Consider the following 9,491-nt stretch of genomic DNA (forward strand, 5'->3'; position numbering starts at 1 on the left):
TCCTTTTTTTTTTTTTTTTTTTTTTTTTTCTCTTTTGCTTTTCCCTTCATCTCTCCATGAACGAGTGTTTGATCAAGGTTCAAGTGGTTGTCTATATTGATGTTCTCGTTTTTACTGAAATTCATGGTTCAATTTTTACCAATAGAGCTTGAATGGCCTAGTTTCACATTAGCAGATCCTGGATTAGTTACTCTTTGTGTGAAAGTTTAATGGATTCATGAGGATATTCTCTAGAGAGACAGTTATGGGGTTTTCTGAGTATTCACCATCACCAGTGGAGCTTGAATGATCAAGAAGAGTTTTTAGCATTGTGAACGTTTTGAGGGTTTCATGAAAGAGTTTTATCTAGAGAGATACTTTATCTGATTTGGTCTTCTTTTTTAAGTGATCAAAGTTAAAAACGTGTTGATGGTTTTTGAACAGCTGAGCAACTATTCATCAATGGAAGGAGTGGTGTACTGTAGGCCTCATTTTGAGCAGCTCTTCAAGGAGTCTGGTAGTTTCAGCAAGAACTTTCAGTCACGTATGTCACTCTTTTCTTCATTGTTTGATCAATTTTACTTGTGGTGTCTCACTTTACTCTTATCTTCAAACTTTCTTTCCTCTCGCAGCTGCAAAGCCATTGTCTGATAAGCCAACCCCTGAGCTGGTACATGTCTCTTTAGTAACGCGTCCATGTTCTTATTCAGTTATATGGGTTAAGATACTTGACTCTATTCTCTTCTTGGTTGGTCTCAGACAAGAACACCTAGTAGAGTTGCTGGATTGTTCTCTGGAACTCAAGACAAATGCGCTACTTGCAGTAAAACCGTGTATCCTATCGAAAAGGTTAGTTTACATTTTTTAGTCTTGTATATTCCTTTCCCATTGCTTTCAACTCTATACTCTTTCTGTGATCTCAAAACGTGTCGTTGGATCATATGCAATACGAGTATCACCTGGATCATCTTCTTATATTAATTTTGTTATGTTTTCTGTAGGTAACTGTGGAGAGTCAGTGTTACCATAAATCTTGCTTCAAGTGTTCTCATGGAGGCTGTCCGATTTCTCCATCAAACTACGCAGCACTCGAAGGAATTTTGTACTGCAAGCACCATTTCGCTCAGCTTTTCAAGGAGAAAGGAAGTTACAATCACCTTATCAAATCTGCTTCCATCAAACGTGCTACTGCTGCTGCTGCTACCGCAGCTGCTGCAGCTGTAGCAGCCGTTCCCGAATCTTGAAATTCCCAAATTTTATGTTAAACAGATTCAGTTTATTTGTATTTTGTATCTGTAATGTGTTTTCTTATTACCTGTATTCACTTCTTCATGAACCAGGCATAACATTCTCCGAGGTCTCTCTTGAGGTTTTTTTCCTTGTTGTGATTCTTCTATATCTATTTTTTTAATAACCGGTGGAACAAACCGGAATATTAGACCGGACATATCTTTAGTATGTTCGGTTCGGTTCTTCATTAAATTTTTAAAAATTCCAGTAAAACAGAGTAATCTCAGATTTAATTGTGTATGAAACTGAAACCTAAAAAAGCTAAAGATACGAACTTTGCAATTGTGAGCTTTCGAAAAAAATGAACACAACCTCTGACCTCCATGGCCGTCGTCTTCTCCGGTGAGTGACTTAGTTATCTCTCTATTTATCCCTTTACAGCTTTCTTGAAGAACCCTAATTTTGATTTGTTTTTTGAGGATTCAGATTATCTGAACAAATATTAGAGATTCTCAAACGCACACAGTACACACCGCAAGAGAGCAGCAAAGTATCCACCAAAGATATACTCTTTTCCTTGTTGTTACCAAACACTTCGTCTCCTAACCAAGTCAGTGAAGAAGAGTCGATCAAGAATCTCGCGCTTGTTTGTGCACTTCTCTCTTCTTCACGTTCCTCCACTCACGAACTACTCTCATGGATTCCAGATAACCTCTCTGCCATTGGGGAGTCTACATTTCGCGAGATTTCGAGAGATTGTTTAAGTGATTTTCCTAGTAATGCTGAGGAGCTCGAGGAATTGGTAGTTGATTGTGGGGAGATTGAATTGTTGCCGATTGTTTTGCCGGAGCTGAAAGATGGAATCGAAAAGAGTTCACTTGGTAAGAGCAGTGATGCAGAGGATGTTGTAGCTGCAATGGCGAGAACACCTGTTGGTTATGCGATCATTGCGGCTCACCAGCTCAGGAGGTTTGTGACTCAGGTCTGAATTTATTAAAAATTTATAATTGTTCTGTTCTGTTTTGTTGTGAACAAAACCAACTTTATAATTTTGGAGGTGTTTTGTTAGGTTGAGAAACCAAATCTGGTGAAATTTTGCAACTTGGTGGTTCCTTGTGCTTTGACAGCACTTGATCATTGGTCTCCTGAAGTCAAAGTAAGTATTTTTGAGATGTAGAGATTGATGGGTTTTGTTTGGTTTAGTTGTAAACAGGATGCGAAATCCTTTAAGTTTTGCTGGTTAAGCCTCCTCCATGTTGGGATTAGCTAAAAGCATAGTGAGATTGATGATCTTTCGCATTGGTTAATGACAGGGGCAAGGTATGATATGCTTAGTTCATCTTGCTAAAAATGTGACTTCAGGTGACCTCGGTTTGTATGGAGATGTGGTTCTTGATGCGTGTTGCCAGAATATAGCTTCTGATGATGTGATTTGGATACATGTGGTGGAGTTATCTGTGCTTCTTGTGACTAAAATCCACCCAAATAATCCCCGTAGCCCCTGGTAAAATAAACTTTCTCTATCTTGTTAATAGCTTTTGTTCAGAAGTTGAAGACTTAAGCAGAAAAAAAAGTTGCTTTGAAGATCATTCATCTGATCCTGACTATACCCTCTTCATCCACTTGATGACTTTGTCATTCTCAAAAAATTTGAATTGCACTCAATTTAGATCTTTTAAGAAGATCACGTTTCTTTCTCGATTCTTGTTTTGCTAATGTTGAAATTTTCTTTCTTAGGTACGAGAAGATTATGAATGAGATGCTTGGCCATTTGGAACGCCAACCAAGAAATAAGGAGCGACGTATCGCTTGGCTAAGATTCATTGAGCCACTCTTGAACGCTCTAGGGCTTTTCTTACTTGCTCATTTTCGACGTATCTTCCCTCTTTTCTTTCAGTGGATGCATTCAGACGACGCTGAAACTGTTTTGTTGGTATGGACTTCTTCATCTTGTAGATATGTTAGATTACCCTGCTCGTTCTGACATTCTTTAAGATAAACATGAAAGTTTCATTACCTGCAAAATACTGTATAGGTTCTTGAGAGACTGGAGACGGTTGTGAGGTTGACGTGGATTAGAAACTCACCTTTCATCACAAGGTTTAAGCCTCTAAATCCTAAAGAGCGTATCATCTTACCACGCTGTTATAGTGCTTTTAGATAAAATCTTTCTCTCTTATCCACGCTTTAACATCAATCATCTCATAATTTTGGATCTTCAGATTGGTGGAGGAGCTAGTTTCCTTGTACAAAGAGTCATCAACTCGTAAGGATCGTGATGAGATTAGAACTCTTATCCTCCTTATCTTGATGCTACTCCGCCAGTATGTTTCTATAGCTTATCAAATGCACTACCAAAGATTGTTCACATATATGTTTTCTGTTTTATAGCTCCCTCTCTCTTCCTCTCTCACAGGTGCAAAAGCTTACAATTTGAGTCAGCTTGGAGTCAGTACCAGGAGGATCCAAATCTGAGCACTGTTAGTGAATATATATTGGCTAGTTCTAGTTGATATCAAGAGCCTCTGTTTGACTTATAAGCATACGGTTCATGACAAAATCAGCCATTCTTTTTTCTTCTAATTCTCTGATAATTAGTTGTCTAGGCCGAGTGATGCACTGTAATTACTGGCTAATTTATGTTTGACTTATTGTATGAATTTGGTTCTTTGAAGCGAAATTGTAGAAGAAGCTAGAAGTATACATGAGACAATTGAAAAATTACAATACGTCTCTACGTTATATTTGAAACCGTATAACAAAAAAATTACATAACACTCTTGAAAATTTATACACATCAAACTGCATGATCTCATCTTTCACTGTAAGCTAGAACATCATCATAGGTAAGGCTTGGAAGTTCGAACAGACGCTTGCTTTGCCAATTCCACTGGGCTCTTAGCACATCCATATGATTACCAATTACTCCAATTACACGGTGACCTCTTTCCAACTCTTCCTTTTGTCTTTTATCTTCCCTGCAAAAAGCAAATATAACTTCTTTAACACCCTCTGCTTTTATTTTGCTAGTTTGATATGAATGAAAGTAGTAGTTCAAGTTTATTGCAAACCTCATGATCAAATGTGACCAATTGCTGTATCCTCTAGATTTTAACTGTTCGACTGTGGCGTTCCTCTCTCTTTCAGGTCTTCTTGATAATAGAACCATTGTATAGCCTTGTGATATTAGCTTAGAATATAGTTCCAGTGTCAGTTTGCTTCTCTGATGCTTTGCTTCTTCGATATACTTCATATGATAACCATCTTGTTCTAATCTTCATAGAGAGAAGAAAAACAAAAAGGTTAACAATGTGAAAAAATTGCAGAATAATGCAAACGAAAAACCAAAAACACTTACAGATTGGTATCATCGATATCGAACACAACAACATTGCGGCTATCGTTCATAGGTTTGATGGTTTGGAAATAAGTGAGAGCCATCTGGATAGTGAAGTTCAACTCTCTCAAGTAGATTCCTTGTTTGATTCTGCGTAAAGCAACATCTTTGCATAACAATGGTAATTCAATGTTGTCTTCTTGTTGCAAGCTATTGAGCTGAGAGTGTAAAGACAAGATTTTGCAGTAACTGAAACTTTCTTCAAGTCTTTGAGCCTCGACCATTCTAATATCTCGGTTTCCACAGCTCTGTAACATTGTTGCTAAAGCTATAACAAGTGTTATCATCAAAACTCCGAATGTTACAAGAGAAGCTATGAAGATGGAAGCTGCTAAAGATGTCATGTAACATCCAGATTCTATCGTATATCGACTCCCCAATTCTGAAAAAAAGGTAGACAAGAATCATTGTAATAAGTCAAGAATCAGACCAAACTCAGATGTTAGAACTTAGAAGATTATAAATAAGTATATATTACCGGAACCACCTCGGCTGGATAGACCTGAGAATTCCCTCTCCATCTGATGACCATAAGCCGACATTTTTTACCTATATAATTAACATTATGATGATGATGATGATCATCATAAACCCATCATTGATAGTTTTAGAAGATAAAATGGAAACACGGAAAAAAACTTTGGTTCGTTTGTTTTTTTTTCAAAAATACTGTAGATATTTTTCAAGAGAAAGTTTAGTTTGTACCTTTGTTTGTAGAAGCTTCAAAAGCTTCAAAAGCCAAAACGAATCTTTATGCGATCAAGATCTGGAAGAGAAGAAAGAAAAAAAATCTGTGGCATGGTCACAAGAAAACAGAGAACATACACGTGACTTTGTCATCAGATCCCAACTTGATAATGCTCTGATCAGTTCAGCTTATCTTCTTTTCTCGATCAAATAAACAAAACATTCTTCTCTCGTTTTCTTTTTCCAAATTTGGCGGAGACACCAAAAAAAAAAAAGGAATCAGACCAAACTTATCTTCAAATATTATCGGAAAATGTACCCATCGCGGCTACAACATATTAAATACGATTAGGCTTAATTAGAAATGGAATAACTGAATTAGCTGATGACAGATCATTTCCTTTACTTGATTATACCAAATATTTAATATTACATATGCTTTTAGGTGTATCCAATAAGTGAACAACAGATATACGAACCTTTGATTTAATAATAGAAACTGGTCCAATGATTCCGGATCTACTTCAACTTTTTACGATATATAATGTGACGAATGCTAATGATATATATCATTTTTAACGTTTTCAAAACATGATCCACTATTTTATTAGATTTTACTATTCAGAATATTCATCATAATGAGAAACGGTTCGTTTTTGAAATCAGACTTTTCGTTAGGAAAAAAGGATAAATGAGATGACCCCAGTGTCAAACATTATTGATGCGAATTATTAGATTTTCAGTAACTAGTACGAATATATATTATATCTTTTATGAAAATTATTAGTCTACAGCTTCGACCAATAATTTGATGCGTAAAGAGTAACATGATTTGCTAATACTCGATCATATATGCCTTCACCAATCATTTATAACCCATGCGAACTGATAATCGAAAAATTAAAACCCTAAGGATAAATGATATGCTAACATAGGGTTGGAAATTGTTGTCGTACGTATACTCTAACTAATATATTGAACCATATGTACGTATTTGACTCTTATGCATATACGACAACAATTTTTAACCATATGTGTTAACAAATGAATAATTATCTTTAGTAAAAAAAAAAATGTTTTGAACATGAAGAAACCAAATTAATTGTAAACGGGTCCCCGCGTCGTCGGATGTAATATGGCCACTCCTTAAACCGAAAAGCTCGTCGTCTCTTTTCTTTGTACAGTTTAATTTGACTTCTTTTATATTTTCCCAAAAATTTCGACGAGACATGGAAAAGGAAATGTAATAAATGTTTTATTTCTATGCTTTATGTCCAATCCATATTCCAATTTTCAGAAACCATAGTTGTATATTAACTAAAAAAGATACATCAATATATAGTTTGATGTCAGCTTATCGTAATTAACAACTTAGAAAACAACTTAAAAGAGAATTTTCTTAATAGCCTATAAAGATTTCCAAACGGTAACACAAAACTTTGGTTATAGTTGTGTTGTGTCCTCCGTACAAACCACAAACCAATAGCTTTGGAGTTTTGGTTAATCTTGTAAGTACAAGCAATGGTGGAAGAGCAATTCTGGTCATTTTCTTTAGTTCTGTCTTTTGGAAGATATGTATCTCAAGTATCAATTTGTACGTATTCGGTGACGTATACGACAACAGTTTCAAAATATTACGTTACCAAATTTAATTATCATTCACTTTGATTTTTTGTTTGTAGGTATTGAAGAATCTAAGAAAGGGTCCCGGCATGTATGGGTCACTATTCAAATTCAAGATTCTTAAAAGATTTATATTTGTAATTAATTTTATATATTTCCCCATGTATACTAATAATATAATGGTCCCAATTTTGGATTCAAGGAACTTGGGTATATCGTAGCTTCAAAAATATCTTACCATTAGGAGGAAACGTATGACCATAAAATTTGTTTTGTTAAAATTGCGACTACAATGGGATATGTATAAAGAAGTTTAACACAACATCCTACTTACACCTGTTATTATGTATATGCATGGAGGCCCATCTATAAGCCCATTTCTTAGCCCATTTGTAACAAGTTAGTGTTTTTTTTTTTCAACAGCATAAGATTGGCTTAAAGCCAATCGTTTAGATAAGAAGCGACTTGGAGCTAACTCGTCGTACTAGATTATCTGTTTTAGCATTTTGGGTGCGAGGAATGAAGATGAGCGAGAAAGATGTGAATTCCTCTTCGTCTTTTCCTGAAGTTAGTGTCCTTTTCTTAAAACATAAAATAATAATATAAACGAATTTTGGAAATTTCTTTGTAAAAAAAAAAAAAAAGATCATCACTCTATGAGTGTCAAACACTTCGTCGTCTCTCTTTCATCACCACTCTCCTTTGAGAGCTTCCATGGGTGCGAATGCGATCACATGCAGCTCCAGTTTCCTCCACTGCACAAAGCTCAACACTCTCTTCTCCAACAACGATTTTCCTAAAACTTCCACTCCCAATTTCAAGCGCATCTTCCGGCCAATTTCGATTTCCGCAAAGGACAGAAGAAGCAGCGAAGCAGAAAACGTCGCCGTAGTGGAGAAGCCTCTTAAATCAGAGAGATTCTTAGTTTCCGATGGACTTCCTTCACCATTCGGCGCCACCGTCAGAGCCGACGGCGGCGTTAATTTCTCTGTTTACTCTGCAAACTCCGTTTCCGCCACCGTCTGCTTGATTTCTCTCTCCGATCTCCGTCAGGTTTCTCATTCAAAGCGAGTGTTTTTTTTTGGGTTTAACTGACATTTTTGTGAAAACCCTTTGTTTGAATTTGGGTTTTTGATCTCACGTTGCAGAACAAAGTGACGGAGGAGATACAGCTCGATCCATCAAGAAATAGAACTGGCCATGTATGGCATGTGTTCTTGAAAGGGAGTTTCAAAGATATGTTTTATGGTTACAGATTTGATGGCAAGTTCTCTCCTGAAGATGGTCACTATTATGACTCTTCCAACATTTTATTGGATCCTTACGCTAAGGTAAAATTGAAAAATTGAAGTTTCTAAATCAGACCTTTAGATAATATCCTTGGCTTGGCTAATAACATTTTGCCTTTGGTTTGGTAGGCAATTATAAGCAGAGATGAGTTTGGAGTTTTGGGACCTGATGAAAATTGCTGGCCTCAAATGGCGTGTATGGTGCCAACTCTTGATGAAGAGGTACCATGATTATTTGTTATGCTGTTCTAATAACTACTTTTGGATTATAGAAGATACTCTTTTTGATAAATGATTTTGTTGACTTTGCTGCTCTTCAGTTTGATTGGGAAGGGGATATGCATCTGAAGCTACCACAGAAGGATCTTGTTATATATGAAATGCATGTGCGAGGTTTCACAAGGCATGAATCTAGCAATATTGAATTTCCTGGCACATACCAGGGTGTTGCAGAGAAGCTTGACCATTTGAAGGTACTGACTCTCAAACACATTCTGGAGCTTGGGTTAAATTGCATATTGTCAACTTTTAACTGTTTACATATTGACAGGAGCTTGGAATAAATTGCATAGAATTAATGCCATGTCACGAGTTTAATGAGCTAGAGTATTACAGCTACAATACGATATTGGGAGACCATAGGTATGCTATTTGACCATGCCTTTGTTTAACGACACTACCTCCGCCTGGATTTTGCTCTGTTTAAGATGAGCAAATACTAGAAACACTCAAAGTTAACATATGTGGGTGATAGCATGTATTAAGTAATCTCAATAATTCTTCAACTAGGATTGTTGTTGTCTCAGGAAACTTCCAATTAATAGGGGTGAAATAATTAAAAGATACTATCACATATATGGAATAGATAGATTGAGCAAGCTCTCAACCATACCATCTTTAACTCTGACACAGTAATTCAGTGAAATAATACATATAGCATGTCTAATCAGGTTGACTTGCTTGTTCAGGGTAAATTTTTGGGGTTACTCTACTATTGGATTCTTCTCGCCCATGATTAGATATTCATCGCCAAGCTCGCGCAACTTTGCTGGAAGAGCCATAAATGAGTTCAAAATTCTTGTTAAAGAGGCACATAAACGAGGAATTGAGGTGACAACTAGTTTCCAAGAAGCTAAATATTTGTTGCTAGGTTTATGGATGCAATTCTTGATAGATTTTAAGCAGGTAATTATGGATGTCGTTTTGAACCACACAGCTGAAGGCAATGAGAAAGGACCCATTTTCTCATTTAGAGGAGTTGATAACAGTGTCTATTATATGCTTGC

At 36.3% G+C, this 9,491-nt stretch overlaps 4 protein-coding genes across 4 annotated transcripts in view; 3 read left to right on the top strand and 1 right to left on the bottom strand.

Annotated features, from left to right (window-relative positions):
* The window catches only part of LOC104792830 (LIM domain-containing protein WLIM2a), a gene marked incomplete in the record, with an annotated part of 2,017 nt that extends 648 nt beyond the window's left edge, over positions 1-1,369 (top strand). The window contains 4 exon segments of the mRNA XM_019247004.1: positions 424-523; positions 612-649; positions 739-828; positions 981-1,369. Of these exon segments, the coding sequence (XP_019102549.1) occupies positions 424-523; positions 612-649; positions 739-828; positions 981-1,223 (471 nt within the window).
* Positions 1,496-3,912, top strand: LOC104792832 (uncharacterized protein At2g39910-like). The gene is made up of 8 exons (XM_010519068.2): positions 1,496-1,611; positions 1,696-2,191; positions 2,279-2,365; positions 2,523-2,713; positions 2,947-3,142; positions 3,245-3,309; positions 3,432-3,533; positions 3,626-3,912. Exons 1-8 carry the CDS (start codon positions 1,571-1,573, stop codon positions 3,720-3,722), a joined length of 1,275 nt encoding a protein of 424 aa, XP_010517370.1. The 5' UTR covers positions 1,496-1,570; the 3' UTR covers positions 3,723-3,912.
* LOC104792831 (uncharacterized protein At2g39920-like) lies at positions 3,899-5,802 on the bottom strand. The gene is made up of 5 exons (XM_010519067.2): positions 5,312-5,802; positions 5,085-5,155; positions 4,568-4,988; positions 4,281-4,484; positions 3,899-4,187 (listed from the first exon to the last, which is right to left on the bottom strand). The coding sequence occupies exons 2-5, from the start codon at positions 5,146-5,148 to the stop codon at positions 4,022-4,024; spliced, it is 855 nt and encodes a 284-aa protein (XP_010517369.1). The 5' UTR covers positions 5,149-5,155; positions 5,312-5,802; the 3' UTR covers positions 3,899-4,021.
* LOC104792833 (isoamylase 1, chloroplastic-like) overlaps positions 7,392-9,491 on the top strand; it is a 4,484-nt gene continuing 2,384 nt past the window's right edge. The window contains exons 1-5 of the mRNA XM_010519069.2: positions 7,392-7,969; positions 8,065-8,247; positions 8,335-8,427; positions 8,526-8,678; positions 8,756-8,847. Coding sequence (XP_010517371.1) covers positions 7,631-7,969; positions 8,065-8,247; positions 8,335-8,427; positions 8,526-8,678; positions 8,756-8,847 — 860 coding nt within the window. The 5' untranslated portion in view covers positions 7,392-7,630. The remainder of the gene's footprint in view (positions 7,970-8,064; positions 8,248-8,334; positions 8,428-8,525; positions 8,679-8,755; positions 8,848-9,491) is intronic.

Source organism: Camelina sativa, chromosome 6, assembly GCF_000633955.1.
Source record: "Camelina sativa cultivar DH55 chromosome 6, Cs, whole genome shotgun sequence".
NCBI lineage: Eukaryota > Viridiplantae > Streptophyta > Magnoliopsida > Brassicales > Brassicaceae > Camelina > Camelina sativa.